Source organism: Phasianus colchicus, chromosome 1, assembly GCF_987193195.1.
Source record: "Phasianus colchicus chromosome 1, bPhaCol1.hap1.1, whole genome shotgun sequence".
Classification (NCBI taxonomy): domain Eukaryota; kingdom Metazoa; phylum Chordata; class Aves; order Galliformes; family Phasianidae; genus Phasianus; species Phasianus colchicus.
In genome coordinates, this window is record NC_143436.1 from 57,838,158 (window position 1) to 57,863,151 (window position 24,994).

The 24,994-nt window shown below is 41.1% G+C and overlaps 1 protein-coding gene across 3 annotated transcripts in view; it reads left to right on the top strand.

Annotated features, from left to right (window-relative positions):
• TMEM178B (transmembrane protein 178B) overlaps positions 1–24,994 on the top strand; it is a 221,458-nt gene that overhangs the window by 43,035 nt on the left and 153,429 nt on the right. For all 3 annotated transcript variants that reach the window (XR_016468437.1, XM_090144425.1, XM_031589800.2), the window contains exon 2: positions 15,497–15,610. Coding sequence is in view for 2 of the 3 variants with exons in the window: in XM_090144425.1 (XP_090000551.1) it covers positions 15,497–15,610 (114 nt within the window). In the remaining variant the exon portion in view is untranslated. The remainder of the gene's footprint in view (positions 1–15,496; positions 15,611–24,994) is intronic.

Sequence of the window (24,994 nt, forward strand, 5' to 3'; positions counted from 1 at the left end):
GTGGTAAAGGAATTGGGTCGACGATGCTTTTCACTCATAGCTGCGCAGCGCCTCGCCTCATGGGAATCTGGTCCAAGGCTGAGGCTTCTGGGCATTGCCACATCACTGCTGACAGGCAGTAAATGTCATCAAATCTGCAGGGAATCTAAATAGAGAGCAGATATTTTCTCCTTCTCCCTTCTTTTGACAGCAACCTATGTGTTCTCAAATATTATAGTCTATGTAACATGGAGCACCACCATGCATATTTTTTCTTTAAAGTGACTTATTGTCATACAGATTCACAGCCAGCTTTTTTTTTCTTAGCTGAAAGGCTGCAGAGGAGTGGATGAACACTGCTTTCTCACTCCTTAGGGTACCTTGGTTATTTGCCAGTGGGAAAGAACTTTGCTGAAAGGTGGGAGTATTACCCAGATTTTTTTCTACCTGCTGAGGGATTCTTACCTTCTGGCCTGCTGGCTTGCTTGCTCACTCATTTTGAAAAAGTAATTATTAAACCTCTGGGATTCTGTTTTGCTGAGGTATAGTTTCTTTAATGTGATACAACATGAAGCGCTGACATCCAGTCTCACCTCTGTGCATGCTTCTGGCAAAGGCTTCTCTTTTGTGTGGATGACGACGTGTTCATGCAAGTCCTGGTTTGTCCTTTTTTTGGTATCCAAGCATTGGAGTATATTGCCAAAAATATTTCCCTGTTCTGAGAATCCAGCAGCTGTTGACTGGGGTTATCTTTAAAAACCCTTTCAATTTTTAGGGTGTAAACCTACCTCATTTACAAGTGAGTTACATGGAAGTGTAAGAGGATATTATGTATGTCAGAATTTAGGGTATTTTGTCATTTATTCCTTTCCTCTTTTCTTTCAGAGCTCTGTGCTTCTGGCCCTTCTTTCCTGCCTATCGCACAGCTGCGTAGCTACAAGCCCATACACTCTACCCAATCCTGTTAACCATGTAAGCTTGGGTGCTCCCTTCTCTGGGCATGGCCATGCTATTCAGTTGCTGGGGGAGATTACAATAGCAGTTATTTCCTTATCTGCCTCCAGCAAAGGAAAGCAAATCGATTGCATTATAACTGGAGTGATGACTGCTTTGCCGGTGAGCATGGCATTTCTCTCTTCACTGCATTTCTAGTGCAATATGATGTTAGCTTTTTGCTTCTGCTTCCTAAAGTCTCCTCATCCTGGGAACACCTTCCCAACTCTCAGCTGTGCACTTGCTATCTTCATGACTTGTCCCTGCTGAGTTAAGCTATACTTCGAAATATTTTTGCTGAAAGTGATTCAAATAAAGTTTGCTCCCTGAGCTCATACTGCGGTCTTTTCCCAGTGCTGCACTTGACTCTTACTCTGGTGCCTGGAATCTATGGGCAAGTTCAGCTTGCAGCTATACTCTTTACAATGATTTTTGTCACAATTGTTGTAATTAAACCTGATACTCCAGAACCCTAGGGGATAAGCATGAAGTTAATGGCATATTTTCTTAAATGTTTGGATGTTTTCCAAAGAATGCGTTTTCCATTAAGTTGACATGTTCTCTTCGTACCCTTCATCAGAATGGCTGATGGCCCAGTGGAGGCATGTTAGGAATCATCCTGAATCTTCTTCACCTGATCCTGCCGTCATTGAGCTGAGACCGCTTGCCTTCAGAGCCTCTGAGAGGCTGAACTCAGCTCCTGACAAAATGAGAGGAAAAAATTAGGGTGGGTAGGTTAGCATCTGCCCAGTCCTTCTCTTAAACCACACTGTGATTCAGCACAGGAAGAATTCCATACTGCAGTAGCTTGCTGGTATGTAGCTCAGGACGTGGACAAGCTGACATTACTTGCTATCCATTTTTACATTGTCTTTGGTTTCGACTGTGATGTTTGTAGGGAGAAAAATAGAGCTCTGCTGTTCATTAAATAACCTGCAGTTAATTGAAAGATGGATCTGCGTTTAGACCTATTGTGAAGAGGATTAATTGTGCTATGCACGAGTTAGAATGCAAGGGAAGGAAAGAGAAGGCTTGATTTTTATTTTTATTTTTTTCTGAGGAGGAGGGAGACGTATAGCATATAACTGAATGTGGAGATGAAATGCTGTCTTTATTAACTGATTTGAGATATTATGAAGAAATACGTTGTGCAAAGTATAGTTAGAGTGGTAATTAGAATAGTAAGTATAGAATTAATAGAATGCACACGTCTATAATACCACTTGGATTTAAATTAATTGTACAGACAAAAATAGGATTCCAGAAGCACATAGGATGCTGAATCATAGAGTTAATAATTTCTAAAATCAAACATTGCAGTTAAAGACTTAACTTGACATTTTAAACAAAATTAGCAATGAGATGGGGATGGAAGGTACAAAACAGGAACAGCAAAAGTCCTCCAGGGCACAGATTCTGTTTTCTATGTTTATACAGCATTCTGCCTCAAGAGCACCTCTGTCCCCTTTGATGTTATCAAAAGCTACTGAGACACAGGCATTTATCTCAGCTCAGACTAAGAGTAAAGATTAAATATATATAATCGTGAGCTGACACTGTCAGAGTAAATACCTGTTTCCTTAGTCCCTTCCCTCCAGATGTAAAGCAGTGATCAAAGCTGAGTGAAATTCTGGTATGGAGTTAATGGTCTATTCTGCACCTTGAAAATGGCACTAGGAACTGCTTTCTTCTCTTCACCATCATACGATGATGGATTTTCAGGGCATGACTTATCCCTCCTCTCTCAGAATAAGGCCATTTAAAGTGGGTTCTTGTAAAGGGCTGAACCTAGTGCTATGAAGCCCCAGTGGGAGTCTGGCCCTTTGGACACAGGGGTGGTAGGACGAGATGGATAGTGATGGACAGTGACAAGTATCCCAAGGGTGAAATACTTACCTTTCAGATGTTGCTTGTTGTTGCTGTCAATAGATGATATTAGCTAATATGCATTTTGAAGCATTCCCTTTGAGCTATGAATTGTTCTTGACAGGCAGCAGGATTGTTTAGTCTAACTTGCCCTGGCCAGAACATCTTGCATTGTGGTAAGGGGGAGGTTTTCATACTGTGACACTCTAATGTGATTTGACATTTCAGATAGGATGATACAAGAAGTGGTAGGTTATTTGTACCAAATGACAAGAGGATGTTATAGACAAGAGATCATCATGTCACAAAGTAAAACAACAGCTACATCTCCCTTACCGCTCCACCAAATAAATACCCAAACCACATAAAACCCACCCCAAATCCAATAGCATCAGCAAAGGCCCACGCTGCTCCCCAGTCTGCACTGACCCAACGGTAGGCATTAGAATGTGTCTACTGGATGAGAAATCCTCATCCCATAATAGGCTCTTTACGCTTAAAAATACACCAGCTCTTGTCTAAGCTTGTGTCGTGTGGCTGTAGAACAGTTTGTAACTTTCTAAGGCGTCTAAAGCCATGGATGCCGTTAGAGCTGCTTGGGTTTTCTCTGTGCTGTATTGCTGTCCTGTTATGTAACTTGGTCTGACTTCTGCCATTTTTGATCTCTGCTTTAAATGGCACACATTACACATGTCAGCAAAGAGAAAAAGTACCATGAATCTTAGCTAACATGCTTGAAAAATAGATGCCTCTAAGGTTTGGTCAGGGCAACTTAATTCCCAATTGAAAACCATGCTGGGAGTAAGTCTTCTCACTGCTATTTTTTTCTGTAGCTGTCAGCTCTTAGCATGCCCTGCTCATCCCGGTTTTGCATTGGGAATAACAGGGAACCCTAGGGTTTGAATCAAGTGGTTCTCTTTTCAGTTTCTTCTCCCCTTTTTCCCTAGAGAAGGGCATATATCCTTTTGATACTGTTAGCTACTCTGAAACCAGTGTTGCTTGTTTGGTGCAGATTGTCTGTAGTGATGTTGAGCATTTAGCCGTAAGTTGTTGACTTAGGGATATTTGAATGCATCCAAAACTTGCTGCTAGCACCAAAAATAAATTACTGTGGCATTTGTGAAGAGGCACTCAATGCCTAAGCCTTCTGGACACAAGGGCATATGATGGTACTGCAAAACTCATCGGTAGATAAATAACAGCACAGTCCAGTCAATAGGAAAAATATTTTTTGATCACATCCACCAACCCTTCCTATTTCAAATCTTTCTTCAAGAGTCATTTCCTTCTGCAAGGGAAAAACCAGTTGTGATTTCAGACAGCTGCAGAGATTAATAGTATCTGTGGTTCATAGGCTTTAGAATGACCAAATTGTGCTTTAGCTCATCTCAGATTTCACAGCACAGTTGCCTGATCTTCTTACCACCATTCTTATCTTCTACTCTTTCCCTTCTAGTTGTGTCTTTCAGTTTGACTGCCTTATAAATATTTTCACAGCATTTCATTTCTTAAAGCTTTTTTTTTTTTTTTTTTTTTTTTTAATTCAATCCAGTAACATTAGTATGGGAAATGGCCTTGGAAGGAAAGGGCAGTAAGCTCTGAAATGTTTTGCACCTCTAAATACATACTCTTTTACAGAGGAAGGATGAAGCATTTGAAATGGAACTTGGTGATGTCAACTCACCATTTAATGAAACTTGTAAACAGGTAATCTGGAGAATGGCTTTACAGGGAAAGAGAATGGTCAAACATGAAACTACTTATACGCACTGGCTTTATGGTTCAGTGGTTTCTATTTGCCAGTAGGCAGTTCCAGAGTTTATTTCACAGGTAGTTTAGGAACTTTTGTCCATCAGGCTGGAGATTCAGTTTTTGAAGTTACAGGGCAAGACACCTAATGAATTTACAGGGGAAGCTGTACTCACTTGTGGTGAATGAATGGGAATGCTATGGTCTATTAGGTTCACACTGCATGTATATCTATTAACTGCATGGTTATTTCAGGATATATCTTGGTGTCTGAACTTATGTCTTGAAAATTTCTCTTCCAACCACACTACCATAGCACTTTTTGAAAATAACTGGGTGGGCAGCATGACGAAGGCTAGTGAGTCCCAGAGCACCCAGAAGACAAGGATGTGCTTATTAAAAAAGGTCACTTTCAATCAAAGAAAGAATATGTCCAAAGTCTTGCATACTTGTGAAATTTCCATTCCAAGTTCAGTTGATGGACAAAATCTACATGAGAGCTGTTGTTAGCTTTTTTTTTTTTTCAGTTCAGTGATCTTAAGAGGCTGTGGTAGGTGCTGGCTGAGGCTGTACCTATTTGTGGGTCCTTTGGGAGATAGGCCAAGATCTAATGCACATGACAGTTCCTTAATGTAGGATACAGAGCATCTGAATGATTCCCTGCCATGTTGTGATTTCTGCTGTTTAAGCATGAAGTTGAAATGCTACAAGAACTTGAACTGCTACAAGAAAGCTAAGTGCTTTCTCCAGCTTGACAATTTGTGGACCTAGCTTTAAACTAACAGTGTGGTGACACGGGGAAAGGCTTTTGCTCTTTCCTTTTTAGGAAGAAAACAGGAGTGTATGTGTATGAAAAGGCATGTTTACATTGCTGAGTGGAATATAAAATAGCTTTCCAAGATACAGAGATACGCGGTGAGGTCTAAGGATGCCTGTGATCAATAATCCTCAGCAGAGTTAGGATATCAGTGGACCTATACTTTTCATCTTGGCAATCTAGGACCCTGCTTCCCAGGTAAATTTGAAATAGGTTTCATAGCTGGTTCGGTGAATACTGAGCTTCATAGGAGTATATACCTGACTCAGAAGATGTGCGTTCACATAAAGTTTCAGTCCCGAGATACTGAAGCATATGCAATCTAAATAAAGAGAAAGCAGGCAAAGGGATTGTGTACAGATGCTAGACCTGCTGTCATTGCTGCCATTGAAAGTGATAGTTATTATTGCTGCTGATAAAGTGACTGATGGGGTGAGTGTTTCATAAACTAGCGATGGTGGCTTTCCATTTGATACTCCAAAAGAAGCCTGTGCTTTTTCTTTGCCTTGACAGCAGTGCTGAGATAATGCTTTATTCCGTGAGCTATTGGGTCATCAGCACGTTTTTACTGGTAATTGCTGTCTCAGTGACTTTTTATTGATCATTTAATTTCTGCCTCCAAATGAGTAGGAGCAAATATTTTTCAGCCCTTTTAACCTCCTTAACTTCTCATTTGTGCTCTGCTTCCTTCTCCCCTGTGGCCAACCCAATGCAAATAGGTGGACAAAAAGATTAATAGAAGGAAGAAGATGCCTTCTTGCTCTTGAATGCCCTATGGCTTGGAAACTGTTATTAATAGCTGAAATAAAAAAGTGTTTCATAATCATCCTCTTGCTCCAGCTTCCTTGCCAGCCCCCTTTCCATGATCCCTGTGGAGAAAATGTGAGCTCATCATTTTCCAATGCAAATTCAGCTTATGGTCTCATACTTGGATTCTTTTCTTATCAAGGGTGGAATATGCATGTTCTGCCAGCTGGATGCTTTCAGTAAGCTGCCATTTGCTGGGACATCCATGGAGCACGTGGGGAATGAGCCTGGAAAAAGCTTTTTAGGCACATTCTCTTTTTCTGCTCTGAAAATTTTACTGTCTGCTCCGTGCACGCAAATGTGTTTGCACCTCTTGTCCTTACTCATGCACTGGTTGAAAAGGAAATTTAGGTATTTCCACATTGAATTTTAAGTTAAAAAGCATGTAGGTGTTCCATTCTGAAATATATGGAAACTCTTGCAAGAATGCAATCCCCGTACAGCCCATATGTGAAAGCTTTTGCATCCACAAGCTTCTTGTAGTTCCACATACACTTTGAATCTGACTTTTTCCCCCCCTGTATATTTAGAGATCGAATGGGTCACTACTGAAAGTAAGCCAGAAGATTTTTGGCCCAGATGATCTGGGAAGAATAGAAATGGCATACTGTCCTTTATTGCCCTATTTCCGTGTGGGCAGTATTATAACACAGTATATAGGACCTTTTCAATCAAACTCTCTGCTATAATTTCACTTTTTGTTGGTGTTGGGTTTTTTTTTTCTTTTTACATGACTGCATTGCCACTTGAGCACTATTGAACATGTTTTACTGAGCTAGAGATTCTGAGATGACCTTTATCTGGAAGTCAAGTGAGATGAACTGTAAAAGAAAAAACAGGAGAAAAAAAGTGCAGGAAGGTTCTGTTTGTCACTCTGAAGAAACCTTTGATCACATTCCTAAGGAAAATCTTTAAGCCATACATTCTTGTAATGCATTTGCTGGGTATGTGCCATTTATGGGACAGAATACTATTTATCTTATGAATGCCTCATCCTTTCAGGGACTGACAGCTCAGTGAACACAAGTGAGCTTTTCTTTCAGGTAAAATGGAAGATACTATTTTATTCTGAGTGTGTTTCACTGGAGTTCTGCCTTCATTGTGTTGTCTGTTGATCAGTGAAGTCATTCAGATGTAAAAAACAAATTTAGGTAACTGTGTAGAGATTTCACTATGAAATGTCCCTTTGTCAGCGGCAGCCTTGTGTGCTATCTCCATTTTACCAGCAAGGAAGATATAGGTTCATACTATGCTTGTTAAGTACACTTATAGTAAGTTTTGTGGGTGAAGTATTTACTTTCATGTAGATAATAAGCTCCTAAGCAAAGAGTTTCTAAGGAAGCCGAACCACGTGTGAAACAATCTAATATGGCAGACGGATTCACTTGGAAAAAAAAGACAGAATAAAGAAATGACAGATGAGTTCAGTGTTATGGCTGAACAAAGTTTTTCAATTGATCTGAAAGCCATTTCTTTTTTTTACCTTGGCTTTGCCAGTCTCACCCCTTGGCCCCTGACTTTTTTTGCCTACCTCTGTTTGTGAGTGTGGCTGGTGTGAGCATATTGCTGATGGCCGCAGCACTTCTTCCATTGCGCTGGGAGAGGAGGAGTTGCAGCTCCACACAACTTGCCTGCAGACCTGTGCCTCTTGCTGTGCTACTGCTGCGCCATGATTGAATGCTTGTCTCAGTAGTTGAATTCCCATTAACTCATCTTCCAATTCAGCTTTGTTTGTGAAGATGCCAGTTGGCACGATCCTGCAGTGCATTGTGTTCTGAAGAAAAGCGTGGTGACAAGAGATGGTCTAGGAAGTCATTTTCAAAAGAGCTCTGCTGATACATACAAAGTTTTACTATAGACTTCTTGTCTCCTCCAAGATGAGGCATTTGGGTCAGTGAGTGGGGCAGGCAACTGTGGTGCATCTCTCTCCTGAACTTTAAATGAACCTGTAACTTGTGGATGGAGGCTGATAGTGCACCTCCACCCACTTGTAGAGAGGTACCAGCTAGGAGCCAGCAGCTTAGTCTTAGAAACAAACAAAACCTTTCATCCAAAGGGAGGCATCAGCCCAATTTCCTCAATGCGCACAGCAACCGACAGTCAGTGCCAGAAGTTGCAGTAGCAGCAACAAGTCCTTCTGGCAGAGTGAGCTGAGCCCTGGTTCAGGCTGATACTGGAGCTATCCCAAACAAGTATGATCCCCTGTTCTGAAAGCTTTGGCCCATACTGCAGCTGAAAATCTATCTTGAGTGCAGTTAATTAGAACATTGGCTTCTATTTATGTATATGAGTTGATGAATATTCATCAGACATGTTGATTAAGGTGCTGTTATTTGCATATTCTTCCTACATTTTTAGAACTTTACCCTTAGGTATTCTAATATTCAAGATATTCATGTGGAGTCAAGGGAAACTTTGATTATGTATTAGGAAAAAAAATCATAATGATGCTGGTCAATTGTTGGAAGGGTTTGCTTAAAGATGTTTGTTTCTTGGAGGTGTTAAAACGTGGCTGGATGAGGTTCTGAGCAACCTGAGCTATCTTTGAATTTGATTTTAACTTTGAAGTTGTTTCTTCTTTGAGCAGTGGATTGGGCCAGTTGACACCTAGAGGACTCTTCTGACATTCAGTATTCTATAATTCATGCGAATGAATAATATTCCCACATTTTTGGCATTAATATGAATATAGATGGGCACAAACACGTACCCAATACTTTCTAGGTTAGTATTACTCCAGAGGTAATGAAAGAATCCTGTTAAGTGTATTGTAATACCTTCTAATGAAGTCTCTGCCTTCATTAAGAATACAGTGTTACTCATCATGAGTTCATTAACTGCTCAGCATATCTGATTTGCAATTTTCTCATTGCAGATGGTCAAGGTAGAACTTATTTCTCCTCATGGCTTCCTTCAGGCTTCAGTTTGACCAGTTAATGCATGCTGAAACTGCGACAACCTTGCCTATATGAAGTGTGCCTGCAGATGAGCTCTGGTGATTCATACAAAATGATTTAAGAGATTGAGGGCAGGACATGCAGCCAAGGGCAACCATTTCTTAAACTGCACCAACCTAAATAGCCAGGACTGACTTGGAGGTGATATAAAATTCTAGCACAACTTAAAAATCAACTTTTCCAACAGAGACAAGACTTTTGAGATCAAGTCTTAACAGATGTAAATGCCAGATGCAGTTGCTTTGCACAGCCTGATCTAGCCCTGGTAATGACTGCAGCCCCTGGGAACCTTCCTGAAATGTTATGCTAAGAAAAAAATTGCAAACAGTTTCTGTTCGAGATCAGCAGATTTTCTGAAGACAATGTGAAACAACTAGAGGCTAAATGACCAAACTATATCCTCCATTTGCTTGGTATAGTTATACTTCACCCAATGAGGAATAGCAACCAAAACATGGAATTAAGGCAATTTCTCATACAGAAGGCAGTTTCTCGTAATGAATAGCAAATACATGTAGTGAATGCAGCTCACAAGCCAGAGGCTAAGATTCTTTTTAGTAGAAAATCTTTGTGTAGTAATTCTCAAACAGATATGTAAAAATTAGATCCAGCACAAAAGGTGAATTTTGTGGAATAAATTACTTGCTCTGAACAGTTCGTAGAGAGGTATCTACAAAACAGAAGGAAAAGCTGCCTGGAGGTAGCAAAGGCTCAGAACATCCACGTCAGCCTTTTCAGTGAAGCTCATGATATCAAAAGCCCTGGCAGGAAACATAATAAACAAATGCTAGCTTTACAGCTGAAGCCTTCTTAGAAATCAGCATGCATACTGCAGGAGAAGAGTGGGTATCACTAGGTTTTGGGTATTTGCATACTACAGAAACCAAGGTGCCTGCCAGGTCAGTGCTGGCTTGTTGCGGAGCTTGGAACGGCCATGCCGTACGTTGTTCATCCAGAGTAAATAAGCTGCTGGCTCCCTGCATCTACCTGTGGTTCCTGATAATTCTTACCCAAGGATTGCTGCAAAGAGACTTAATGTGTTAGAAATGCTCTGTAGCTGTGAGCCCTTCAGTTACCAAATGTGACTTGCTGACAAAGCACTGGGTGGATCTGTACCTAAAGTTTAAGGATGGTTCCACAGTCTGCCTCCTTGAAAGTTGGGAGGGAGGGAGGAAGGGGGAAATGGGAAACCTTGTAATTCTGATTTACAGGAGGGGAGTGTAGTCACATAACCTATGAAAGTAACTTTGATATTCCACCTTGGGCTGAATCTGAAGTGATTTTAAGAACACAGGACTAACTGCTCCTGCAGGTTACCAGTTTCGTGAAGGACCTACTAAAGGACTGCTAAAGCTCTCAGAGGAGCTGATTCTCGTCATGCAGAAGGTTAAACCATATGGGCACAGTGATGGTATATATTCCTGAAGCCTGAGATTCACCTTTGCAAAAGTTAAGCTGACTTTATGGGGTAAATTCTTCTGTGCACTTCTGAGATACAAAATTTTAGGACTGATGTGACCAATACCTTGGTGGCATTCTGAGTTTTCATCTCTGCTTTTCTTGGAGCGGTGCTGAAATAATATTGAAGAAGCTGGTGATGGAAAGTTCTGGAGAAAAATCATTTACTTACCAGATATAGAGTATGGATACCAGCAGCATGACCTCCCTTTATAATAAATTTCAATCCTGTTTGGCTTTGAGTGGGAGAAGAGTTCAGTCACTCCTGCATTGCTGGCAGTTTGGGTCCTCTGCAAGGGTAGTATTTACAGCTCTCACAAAGCAATGAGCAGAGTTTTGCCAGCAGCTGAGCTCACATCAAGAGCATTGGGATAGTTCTGTGAGCAGCATAGAAAGGAATTGCACAATATTTTCAGTTGATGTTCCTGCTATAGCACACTTCAAGGATTTTCTTTGTAATAAAGAAGAGGAAATTCATATACTAAGGCGATAGCATGGAGCATAGCTCAATAGATATGATGGGATTCAAGCTGATACTGTGATCAGTAAGAGAGGAGCAGCGTGTGCAGTGCCACTACACTTAGTGGCATTGCAAAGCTGCTCTGGGTAAAGGTACCTCTAGTTCCCTCAGCTCAATTTCACTTGGCATCTGAACTTTGCTGGAGCAGGTGGATGCCAACCATAGAGTTACAACTGCAGACTCCTCCCTGAGCATCCATCCCCATAAGGGTAGTACAGCAGTTTACTCCGCACACTTCTAGCTGTCCCTTCCTGCTGATTCCTTTCTTAGCACTCTGTTTGAAACCACCTGGCATATTTCTTCAGGATTTCCAGCAAACATTTCCCTTTAATCAGAGGGAATTGGAACTTACATCAATAGCAGCACATCTTCGTGGTTTCTCCATGTTTCTTGTGGCCAACCAAAGCTGCATAGATGCAAAAACCCAGTCACTGATTTGCTCTTCAAGTAACTGTGAGCTCGGTCATGTGGAGGTTCCAAGTTAGTGCTGAAGGCTGAAGGTGCTCTGTAAGTTTGGGTACCATTTTGAGGAAAGGAAAATGTCATAGAATCATAGAATGCTGTTGGAATGGACTTTAAAGCCCGTCTGGTTTCAACTCCCTGACATCGGCAGGGTTACCACCCTCTAGATCAGGCTGCCCGGGGCCTGGTCCAGTGTAAACTTTTTCTTTGCTCCTCACCCTTTGAGACTAGTATGAGCACTACTCTTCATCCATCTGAAGGTGCAGTTTTCTTAGGGTTTCTCTGAGAAGCTTTTCCATGAGAGCAGAAGTTCTAGTCCTTGCTGCAATCACTGTCTTTGTTTTCCCTGTAATCTCCAGAAATGGGATGTTTGTGCAGATGAGCCCAGCTCTCTCTTTGATATGTTGCAAGCAAGGAAATGTCCTTAAGTATGAAATTGTCACTGCTATACACTTATCCTTTCCCTAACTTTTACTGGAAGATCCAGGCAAATGAAAGCTTTTTCTTTAAGTTTCTAAAGCTAATTCTCACTTCTGGCTAGATATGCACTGGTGCAGTTGCATTGAGTCAGCAGGTTAAGATAAATTGCTCACATTTAAATGTTGGGCAGTTACAAACCTTGTGACAGCTTCACTGGGCCATGGGAAGCTTGAGGTTCCTGGTAAAGGCCTGTCTCTCTTAGCAGTCAGTGGCCATATGGATGAAGAAGGGCACTTGCACTCTTCAGTGGTCACTATGGTTCTGGAGTCTGAAGTAACTGAAGTGCTGGAATTTGATAGAAGATAGCTCTAAAATACCCTGATCTGTGTTCTCCTGAGTGTGTTAGACTTACTGTTCACAAGAAAATTTAATAGGCTCAAACCAAAATGCCCCCTTAGATCATGTGGGCTGACCTCTGGTGTACTGTACACTGTTGCTTATTCACTTATTGGCCCAAAACCTTGGATTAGGCTGAAGTATTTTAAGCCCTGTAACAAGAAATTTATTAGACTTATTCCAGCAGTGAATCCATGCTTAATGCTTCAGAGAAGGGTGAAAATCTAGGAGCAGCATCCCTGTCTGCCTGACCTAAGGGTCTGTTTCCTTCAGTGTGACAGATGTGGGGAATCATTCCATGCTCTGATCAGCCCTCAGGGCACTTAGTGACCAGCCTCATCATCTGCAATGAGTACTTCTCCCTCCTGGTCCCTTCAAACTCTTGGTTGGAATCAGGATGTTAATTGGCTAGTAGTCAGAATTTTATTTATATGTAGGAAGGGCGAGCAAGTATAGTGTGGCTGGAACGGAGATCATCATGGAATTTACTGCTCACAGTTGAGTGTACTTCGGATACCATTGTAGCACTGCCACTGCAATCATACTCTTAGATCTAGATAGTCTCTAAATGTATACTTAAGACTCATTAAAGTCATGGGAATGTAAGCATAAGTCTAAAATTATACGTATGGTCAAGTGATGATCTGAATTCAGACCATAATCTTTTTGTGCTTTAGGCTGTAGTAATATAAATCAGTGAAAAGTTCTGTGCATTACTACTAAAAGTATTTGCAGTAAAAATGAGATGTTTGATTAACTTTGCTAGAAACTGGATGATTATTTAAAGAAATTACAGCAAGTGGAATAGAATCTTTTACAGACTCTTCCTTCTGTATGCTTTAAATTTGAGTCTTGGCTCTGTGCTCTTGTCAGCTATCTATATAAATCTTTTTCTATGCAGGTATCTGGTAGTGTAAAGATTATTTTCTTACAAATAAGTGTTTTTCCACTTTCTTACCAATGCTCCTGATTGCAGGTAAACAAAAGGAAAGAGGAAAACCCGTGTGAAGACAAGGTTGCAATTTCAGGCTTTATTCTAATTCTTTCCACACTAGATTTCTTTTTTTTTTTTTCTTCCCCCAAATACTATTCTTGGTTTGAAACTTTAATTCTGGGCGTACATTTGGTGCCCAGATGGTGCAGATTCACACAGAAGCCCATCACGCTGTCAGGGCGGGTGGATACATACGTAAATATTTTGCCTTTTTCCCTTATAATATTTGGCTTTGTCTGATCTAATTGCTGTCAAAGGCAGAATGTGAGGAATGCTTAAAAGAAGCAAACAGAGAGGACCTCCAATGTCTGTATTGCAGTAACTTGGGAGGATGCTTAGTCTACACAGTTGTAACTAATAATTTTGTTGCATGGTTTTTTTTTAATTCATGCTGTGAATTCATGGTGTATGGTCAAAGTCCGTCCCAAGTAATATTTTACAACCCAAAGCAGAAACCTATATTTCTAGAGGTATAAAAACATGGTTAACCCCTTGGAGCTACACATAAGGCTAACGCCTCTGCATTTTGGTTTTGGTTGCCAGTTAGGGTTGTCTACATGCCTCTTGGTATGTCATTCTCTCATTTACATAAATCATTGCTTCATTTAATTCTACTGAGTGCATGTCTTAGTGCATTTTTAAAACATAAAAGCATTTCCAGAGCAGTCGATCCTCTGAACAGTGGTAGCTAGTAGCAAACAGTGTGGACAACTGCATTCAGGATGCCTTTTTAATTATTAGAGGGCTGTTCCAAAATACCGTAATATTAATGGAAAAATGACTTTCATGAGGTTTAAATCTGAATGCTCACTAAGAGGGTCTAATGAAGACGGTGTTAAGGGTACTGGCAAGAGGGATGCAGGAAACTTTACTGCTTTTTCACCAGTGCAAGAATGATTGCACTACCACAGAATTCTGATCAGATGTGGAAATTGGTGAGGCTATAGTTTACAAAAAGCATTGGGCTATGCCAGGCCCATTCCTCTAAGGACACTGTGCAGAGAGCTGCCAGAAGAGGATGGCCTGAAGGTATGATGATTGTAGAGGAAGAAAATTAGCTATAAAAGGAAAATATGAGTATGTGATCAGAAGTCAAACAGAAGAAGCACGTGGTTGTTTTTTTCCATAGAATGCAGATGAAATCCTACAAGTTGAGCCAGGGTAGTTTAAGTTGGATATCAGGAAAAACTTCTTTACAGAAAGGGTGGTTAAGCACTGGAATAGGCTCCCCGGGGAGGAGCCTATCTTAAACACATCCCTGGATGCGTTTAAAAACCGTTTGGATGTGGTGCTCAGGGACATGATTTAGCAGAGGGATGTTAGAGTTAGGGTAGTATGGTTAGTCATGGTTGGACTTGATGATCTTTAAGGTCTTTTCCAACCTGAACGCTTCTATGATTCTATGATTCTAAGGGCAAAAATGTTGCCTGTTCCAGCCATTTGTGTTGCCATTTGAAGTTTATTATCCAGAGGCTTATAAATTCTATTTGAGTCTACTATGAAATTGGCTGGATACCTTCCAGAGACACAACATAACCAGTAACACTTGCTTCTGCTCGTCTTGCTTCTTGGCTATGAGGTGGATGTAGTCTGAAAAATTGTTTTCTATAAATACATATTTTTCTCGTGGTGCTTTTATTACTGAAGATAAGATGAAAAGTGTTTGCTTTGCACATCTCCTGAAGCCTGCCCACAGAAGCATTATTGCAGGATAAGCTACAGTGGGAATTTCTGGTTTCTCAGTGGTAAATGCTGGCCTGCGTATTGCTAGTCCATGGCTCTGGGAAAAGGAAGGAAAGAAGGAGTGACTTGCCACATTCTACCCGGTGGTGAAAGCACAGCTCTGACAGCTACCGTGTAGCCTTTGTTGTATCTTAATTTTGCATGTGAGCTTTTCCTACAGATTGCTTTTGCCTATCGTATGCCAAAGGTGTACTGGCTGCCACACTGGATTGATGGCAGGGACTGATTTTCTCTCAGCCTTTGCTTTTGCTTGTCAGGTCCATCTAGTCTACAGCTGAGAGAACATATTGCATTCATGTAACATCAATTTCTCTTCTGTATTTTTCCATTTCCAGGAGCAATTGAGCGGTGCTCATACATCAAGTACCACTACTCCTCAGCGACCATTCCCAAGAACCTCACCTACAACATCACCAAGACAATCCGCCAGGATGAGTGGCATGCCTTGCGTAAGTGTTGCTGGCTTTCTTCTCAATTTTCCTCACGTACAGACTGAGGGAGGTACTCACTAATAAATGAGAATGGAGAAATTGACAGACAACTCGCTTAGAATTGTGTTCTCACATGCAGTTAGTCTTTATAGCAGATGGATCAATTTGTACTTACGACCTACATGGCTATTTCTGCTGCTGAATAGAAATTCTGCTGAGGCATGAAGAATTGGTGGTGGGAAGAGATCTTTATACGCAGAGATTCATATGTAATTAAATATGAAAATGTATAACAAGATCAATGCCCTGTTTTTTTAATTTAGTAGAATGTTCAGTTTATAAGTATGTTTTCCTGCATTTCATGCTACTGCTGAGTTTCCTGCTTCCAGCAGAATTCATTGCTAGCTTTTACTGTAGAATATGTCCTCCTGCCTGCAGCTCCTGGTAAGTGTGGCATCATTCTCCTCTGAAGATGTAGAAAGAGAAGCTGCACCCTTAAAGGCACAGGGAAGGAGTGATAACAGTAGCTAGTGGTCATCAACTTGTAACATTTGCTTATGCAACAAAATCTGACAGAGCTGGAACTGCCGTGAGGTGTATGGAGGGCATTAAAGCTTTTTCCTCATCTTGGAGTTGGAAAATGGCTTTCACAAACAAATAGAAGAGGTAGGATTTTGCAAGGAAAAAATCCTGCACTGCAACTTCCTTTTGTTACTATTCAATCATGGTTACTGATGAATGTCCAGAGTTCCTCTGTCTCAGTGCAAGTAGTTAACAGCCCTTTGGAAATGATGGAAGTTAAAGAATGCTGATATTGATGCATAATCTCAGAAGGTAATTGTAAGCAGTAAGTCCAAACTGTCTGAGAAATATGTTAGAACTCTGGTGTTTCCAGGACTTTCAGTGCCTGTTTCACTCCTGCCTTTTGGAGCTGTTGCTCTGGGAGGATGCTTTTAAGCTTTGGGAAGGAGAAGCTGTTATGATACCATTCGCTCCTTGAATTGGTAAGATCAAACCTGGTTTCTGTTAGTTCTTGTACACCCACCTGGTGATATCTGATAAAGCATTAAAGTAGTTCCGGAGGGACCTGCTGGACTCCTTTATTATTATTATTATTTTGATGTCTATGGATAAATATTTATTTTTATTTTGATATGATGAAGAAAAGGAACACTGAATTCCTGCCTCTCCATCCCTCTCAGAAGGTTGTAAGGCCAGTTTTGCACAGTGTGGCACTTGTTTGTCCCTAAATTTAGAAGATCAGGTTATTCAGTACCTTTCAGGTTGTCTGCTTCTATGCCATCTCCACTGGTGTCAGTTTTATGTTAACACTTTAGTCTGTGTGTGCAGAAAACAAACACCCCACTTCCTCCTGTCCCCTCAGAAAAGGACATCTTCTGTTAAGTTGCAGTACAAAGAGGCTGTGGTTTATGCTTCTGGCTATGTATGTGTGCTTTTGTCACTGCTGTGAGCAGCGATGACTTTTCTGTGATTATCCTCTGGGAATCTCACTAATTACTATAGGAATTATTGTCTTAAAGAAGTTGATCTTTATTTCTGCAGTGTCTTAGCAATGGGTTATCCTCATGCCCTTTTGAATGTTTTTCCACAACTTAAATGTAATTACTAAATGTCTGGCAATGTTAGTCCTTCAGTGTGTGCGTCCCTTGATGGGATCAGCAAGTTCCTGAGCATGGTGTTGGCAGCTGACTGGAGCTTTCAAGAGTACATTTGGCAGTCTCCGAAGTGGCAGCCTATACGCAGTGCTTACACTTTAACATATCTGATGTGATCTGAAGCTCTTTCAGGATGAGGCTGTTTGTTTCTTTCCTAAGGAGGGTTCGCCAAGTGCATGGGTGTGTGTACGTATTTCTGACCCAGATTTTTGTGCTGATTCATGAGTCGGATAAAGTGCAGGTAGATGGAGATTGCCAGATTCATGCTTTGTAAAAACATGGAAGGAAAGGTACCTAGAAGCTCTCTTCTCCAGGGTGGTTTAGTACAATGGTGAGTATATGATATATGGAGTTAGCCAGTGAAGGATCTGGAGCCCATTTTGCATTCAAATTGTATGTAGAGCTTGCAATCTTTTTTTTTTTTTTCTCTACAACATCTTTTAAAAGATGAGGCTGATAGCAATTTTTTCAAATAACGTTTAGGCCATGGGATGTTCTCCCTTTAGAAAACCTTTGTGATTGAGCAGCCACCCCTACATCATTAAGCACCTTCAGAAAGTCCCTGTAATCTTAGTCCCTTCCTTAGCAGCTGACACAGTTCTATACCTCTGGACTAGTTTCATCCAGGGCACAGTTAATTCAGCTCCCCTCTGCTCTTCCTGAGGCAGCATAAACTTTCTAAGTCAGCATGACCATTATTCTCCTCTGAACAATTTCCTATTCATAATTTCTCTCTCCCTGAGTGTACAGGCAATAAAGGAACAGACCTGTTGTTCCTCATGTTCTCCATATGGGTAATATGTCAGATCTGTAACATAAAATGGGAGAAAGGAAAAACCCTATATCCTGATGAGACACTGGGACTAAATTGCATCTGGAAAATTTCAGGGGAACTGGAAAGGTGAAAGTGGAGTGTTTGTTCATACTACTAAAGAAAATACCACTTCCAGGTTGAAGCCTCTGCTGTCCTTTGACATATATGTATTTCAGTACTGGTTGTTTTCCTTCCCTGCTGCAAGGGAAGCAAAGAATGGGCCTGGGAAGGAATTCTGTTGATTTACCTGCGTGTTAGGTTGGGGTGCAGAGGAGAGAGGACTCCAGCCATGCTCAGCAGACTATTCTTTTCAGGTTGACCAGACAGGACTGGTGCTCTAGCAGTTTCTCTTGTGTTGCAGGAGTGGGAGGTGGGCAATTAGTTTGAGGCCAAGGACCCAATGGCACCCACAAGTACAGAAAGCAGTTTTTCCTATAGCTATGCTGTCAGCTGTGCTAGAAAAACTCAGGCGAGCATCTGGACCTGAAGGAATGGTTGGACCTGACTTTATCATTTTTGATTTTGTCTTTTTTCATTCTATTTGACATTTTCAAGATGGAACCTTTGCTCCAAATTGATTTCTTATGGCATCATGAGCTGAGGAAATAGGACTTCACTTCCCTGCAATCACTTCTTCTCAACTGTCTCTGGTTAAATAGGGATGGAGGGAATAATGATTGTAGTATTGCCAACTTTCTACTGTCAGGAGATAATGTTCATCTAATTAGACAAAACAAATGTCTATACAAGCTGAGAGGGGAAGGGAGAAGGGAAAGAATGCCGCATCCAACAACTTTGAGCATGAATAACTGTCACTTCATGGAAGCTGCCAGTGTAATGGTGTGACTTCTCAGGTTGCCGAGAGAAGTTGTGAATGCTACATCCCTGGAGATTTTAGATGCTAGGTTGGATGGACTAGTGGGTGGCAACCTGGCCCATGACAGGGGATTGCAACTGGATGGGCTTTAAGGTTCCTTCCAAGCCAAGCCATTCTACAATTCTATGACTGTGTCAGTCACAGAATCACATTCTCACCCCACCTTTATGTATAGAAACATAGTTCTGTACATAAAGTTCTGGCTTCTGAAACCCTCCACCAGCATCAATGATCCTTTTAGAAATGGAGGTACAGATCATTTGAACAAAAATGTAAAAATCAGAACGGTTCTATATTTACTGGACTATTTAATTCCATATATTTTGTTTTGTTCCCATAGGTTTACTTTGTGTGCTACAATTGTGCTCATGAAACATGGCAAAAGTGGTCATGGCAGGGGTTCATGGAGTTCATGGAGTATAGGACAGGCATTGGAAATGGTGTGAGGCATTTTCAGATCATGAAATAAGCATTTGACCGGGAAGCTTTGGCCAGGAAATGTTTTTTTAATCTTATTTAAAAACTTCAGGAAACAATTGCCTGGCATATTCTACCAAAGAAAGTGAAAGATTGTTTTCTTTGAAAACTGTAGTACAATGACAAAATGTCATTGTTATATTCAGTGTGACATCCTCCAGGAATCTACAGTACTGTTCTCTAAGGCCACTGTGAAGGAGGGAGGTATAAGGCACCCAAAGTCCATTCCAGTTTGCTCCTTGGAGTAAAACCAGACACGCCAATGAGTGATGCTGTTTTATACTGTCAGAGTGTGGGGAGGCTATGTTTTGTTTTTTTTTTGTTGTGGTTTTTGTTGTTGTTGTTGCTTTTTTTTTTTTTTGCTTATAGGCTTTAGACAACCTGTGCTCTACATTGTTCTTCTGTGACAGTCTAAGAACCAACTGTTCTGTGAAGAAGGCTAGCCATAGTTTGGAAAATAAATACACAGTGAAGTTTCTAAGCATGCTTAAGTCAAATGGAAGATAAAGATAAGAGGAAAGAGATTTTTTTTATACTTCCTTAGATCCAGTCTAGTATGATGTTTTATTTTTGCCTCCAGGTTCTTTAGATCTTATCCTTTCTCACTCACTTTTGCCTATGAACATACTTGTATATGCTGTGGGACTTTTGTGCATCCATTCTGTGAGAGCAGTTTCAGCAAGAAGAGTTGTGCAGGAAGCAGGTACTACAGGATTGTGAGTTAACCTCCTCTGGTCTCAGAACTGTCCTGAGCCACATGGGGCTGCTGCCTATGGGTCACTCCAGTCTTCCTCACTGATGTCTTGTCAGGTGAAGCAGGGAAAAGGGGCTTTTCTAGGACTATCTTCTCTCTAACACAGGCAAAGAAATTGCTGCAAACAAGCAATGATGCATGTTCTTAAAGAATGAGATCTTCTTCTCTGAGAACAAGCCAAACCTCTGTGTCTTCTTTCTCCTGCATTGGTAGCTGAAACAGGGCAAATGCTGCATGATGCTCAGAGCCTGCGTATGGCAGAGCTCCCTGTAACTTGCACTGCATCACGTGAACATCTCCAGAAGGGATGAAAAATTCCTTCCTTCTCTCCAAAAGCTTTTATTTTGCTGACTCGTGGAGTCAACCATACAAGACAGACAGCTAGCTGTCTTCCAACCTCTTATTTTTCTTTTCTTCTCACCTATCATGAACCTGAATTTTTACTTTGGATTAAAATTGGCCACACAAGAGCTGGGACTTCTGTTTGTGCCACCTAGACCTGTGCTCCACACTACTGAGCAAGCAGCTATTTTGTGTCCAGGAAAAAGGAATGCCTTCCATCAGGGCAGATCATGGCTGAAATTGCAATGGAAACATCTCTTCCTGCACAGCTGAGTTAGAAATTGTCACCAAACTGCTTTGGAGACAACCATATCTCAAATGCGTGAACTTCTGCTGTGAGGTCACAGGATGTGGGCTCTGAATTTAGAGCATTGACATGGGGAGATGCACTGTCAGAAAAAGAAGAACCATGAAGCTCTGTGTTAATTGAAATGATAACATTTGCCTTCTCTGCTGAAAATGGCAATAATCCTGTGTTTGTGGTGTTCTGAAAGCCATTTGCATAAAAAATGAATTGTAAATTCCAAAGTAATAGCCTGGCACATTCTGAGAAGAGCATGTATTGGAGGAAATGAAGGATTTCTACAGGATGTGGAGAGTGGTAGTATTTTAATTTATATAGCTTCTTTTATGCTGAAGTCTAAGTGGGTTTTATCAGCCTTAATGGTTCAAACTTTGCAGTCTCTAGGAGAATAAGGCATTCATTATTACTAGGCTTCTTCATTTAGGCCTGGGAAGCACTCAGTTATCTCCTTACTGCCAGTAAAACTACTGGCAGGGGGACTGGAAGAATCTTCTTTTGTGGATGTCGGATGTGATACTGGGAGATGGGAGAGGCAGCAATTAGTGCTCTGGAGAAGACAGTAATGTCTACACTTCTAAATTTACAGGCTTCTCAAGTCCACGAAACAACATGCTGAGATATGCAGACAATCTCAGATCGTAGCTTGACAATGCATTAGTAACGCCTGTAGGCTCGTGGGCTTGACCCTGTCAGATGATTTTATAAACAACAGTAAATATTTCATTTTTGTATCCGTATTAAGTGCTGACCCAAGAGAATTTTTGTTTTTTTCCTTGAGTACTACTGAAAGTAGTGTTTGAAATAAATAGGCAGCTTCTCCTGCTGCTTTCTTCCACACTCTCAACCATACTCCCTTGGGTCCCTTTCCATTCCTATCTTCCTCTACAAGGAAATGTTGTTTCATTTTTAATTAGCTACCTATGCACCCAGATGGAGGAACACCCTGAAGTATGACACCATCCTGCTGGTCAGTGCCATTTGGCTGATGATATAATGTCATTCCTTAATACACTGGTTATTAAGCAGACAGGAGAGCCATCCTGGAGTTAGCCATGCAGCAGGTGCTCGTTTGTCTGGAGGTCTGGTGTTGTTGGATCTCCATAGTATTCGTCATTCTAAATGCTATTGACCAGGCGGTAGTGACAAACATTTTTCCACTTCTCTCTCTGCTGTAGGATTTTCTTCATATCTTGCTATTTCAAGTTGAGATATAAAAATGGTCTTAGCTTTTGATGCCAAGAAAACTGTTACAAATTTGTAAAGGATTTTACTGCCTTCTGCTAGATTTCATCTTAGGCTCTGCTAATATGGCAGTGACCTTAATACCTACACCAGAAAATAGCTTTCCCATCTGCATGCTACCTTTATCTTAGAGGGAGAAGAGCAGAGAAGGAGTACGAAGGAGTCTATATAACTCCCCATCCTATGCTGCAATAGGGATGTCTGAGTAGGAAAGATAGACAGGGGTTGAGGAGGGAGAAGATTAAGACAAGGAAAGGGACAAAACTTCATCCGGACTGATGAGCTAGGACAGGTGAGACAAGGGATTATTGGATATAGAGACTAGGATAAGGGCTGGGATGGTAGAAGAGGAGATGCAAAAACGGGCAACAGTGGGGACAGGAAATGAGGAGGGAAGGAGACTCTCTGAAGCATTATGCAAAAAGTGCACAAGAGTCTACTCAATTCACCACCAAGCCCTCCAGCCAGTTCTTTATACAGCAAAGAGTGTACCTGTCCAAGCTATGGGCTGCCACCTTCTCCAGGAGAATACTGTGGGAGACAGTGCAAAAGGCCTTGCTGAAGTCTAGACAGACTGCGTCGTCTTTCCCTCATCCACCATGTGAGTCACTCAATCACAGAAGGAGATCAGGTTGGTCAAGCAGGACCTGCCTTTCATGAAGCCATGCTGGCTGGGCCTGATCCCCCAGTTGTCCTACATTTGCCTTGTGATCTCCCTCAAGATGATCTGCTCCATAATCTTTCCTAGCACTGAAGTCACGCTAACAGGCCTGTGGTTCTCTGAATCCTCCTTACCAGCCTTTTTGTAGATGGGAGTCATGTTGGCAAGCCTCTAGTCCTCTGGTACTTCTCCAGTTTACCAACATCACTGATAGATGGTAGAAAACAGCTCGGCGTCTTACTTCTGTTGGTTCCTACATCAGCTCACATAACAGGGGGCTCTAATGTGGTCAGAAGTCTCATTCTGCTGAGTTTGTTGGAAACCTCTTGCTAGAACTCCTGCTATTGCAGTCTGTTAAGAACGTACAGGTCACAAAATCATATGAGCCTCTTTAAGGTTGCAAATACAAACATGTTAAGTCAGAAGATGACAAAGTACAAGCTGAAAACATGACCTTAAATTTGTCTTTGAGCTTATTATCAAGTCTTCAGTTATTATAAAACATAAAGTTTTCTACAGGACCCCAGCCTTGTTCCATACATTTGGATATTCTGTTCTCATTCAATGACCATTTAAATATTAGAGTTTTTCAGTGCTTAATATATTTTTTGCTGATCCTTTTATTGCAAAATGCAGCTCTACAGACAGAATATTTAACTATTTCATGAACTTTGTGACACTTGTAATGAATTATGGAAGGGATAGTAAAAAAAAAAAAAAAAAGCATTCACAATTACCTTTTGAGGTGATCTCTAATTTCCATTCTAGACTTGAGAATTGAAATTAACTGCTTTTTGGTGTCCAACTGGAGATGACTGAGACTTGTTTTTTACAGTATTTGACAGCTATGAGTGCCCCACAGCCTATCAATCAGATTTCAGACGATCACCCAACTCATGCTGTGTTCAGAGAAAATGAGGAGAACATGGTTAGAGACTGCATCTAAAAAGATTTCTTAAATGAATTGGCCTTTTGCCACCAAGGATTCTGGGGTAAGCATAGAGGAAAGCACTTGGGAGTGAGGGAGCAGGAGCTGTATGTCAGCCGACTGATCTCAGCACCTGCCACTCTTAATTACTGCACTGCATGGGTTCCCAGCTTTCACACTGCCCCTTTTGAAGGGGTCACAGTTTTCATTTGCTAGCTTGGGTATGTTTGATACTGCAGCTTTCAAAATGTTTTGATATTTTTTGTTTGGTTTTGTTATATTTGTACATGCAGACACTTGGATTTACCTTGGCTTACATGGTGTTTTATGTTGCCTCCTATTGTTCTGTTGGAAAAATGAAGGCATGTTTTTACCTCTGTCATAGAAGAGTTGTAGGGTACTTGAGCTGTTCTGAATGCAAGGAAGTTGAGAGAAAACTCCATCCAGCCTTGTGACTTTTGCAGAGGAGCATTAGAGACATTTTACTTGTTGCAATGTGGAGATGTTGACAGGTAAAACATACCATCGCTAATCATTTCCAGTCATTCAGCCAGTCAAAATACGGCTTTATTAATATGCATGCAGTGCGCTCTGTTTCCCTTCTTTCCCTCTTGAGAGAGACAGAGGGGGAGAGATGGGCGTTTTTCTATGTCTCTTGGCTAATCAAGAATGATGCCTTGCACATTCTTAGGGTGAGAACACAGGAAAGAACAAACAGGGCGATCTAATGGGTCTTTTCCATCTCTGACTTCTATAATTTTTGATTTATATACCGATTTAATGCCTGGTTTATGATGATTTATATCCTGGTTTATTTATACCCCGGTTTGGTGCCCCACCCCACACTGTTAGCAAGATGAAAGCCAGCCAGTGAAATATTTCAAGGTGATTACATGCCACACACCACACACAGGGTTAGTAATGAGGAGTAAGTGCTTCCTTGCACCAGTGCTAGGAGAAAGACTTAAGTGGAACATTTTGGAAATTAGATTTTTGTGATTTGTTCGTGAAGCCATACACCATCCACAGGGGAACATCACAGCAGCCAGCATGAAATAGATGCCAACAAACTTGGAATCAAACAACCTGGCTTTGACCCTGACAGAAGCTTCAGGCTGAAACATGGAGGTGATTTTTGTATGGTGATAGCTTCTAGGCAGTGGTTGCCAGTTTAATTACTGCTTTTCAGTGATGCTCTTTATATACTGAATTTTGGAATAAACCTGATTCTCATGTACATCCAGAGCACTGTCCTACTTTTGAATTTAAAAGATCTAAGATGTGTGAATATTGATGTATGAAAACTTATGCAGATTTATGTTCTTAG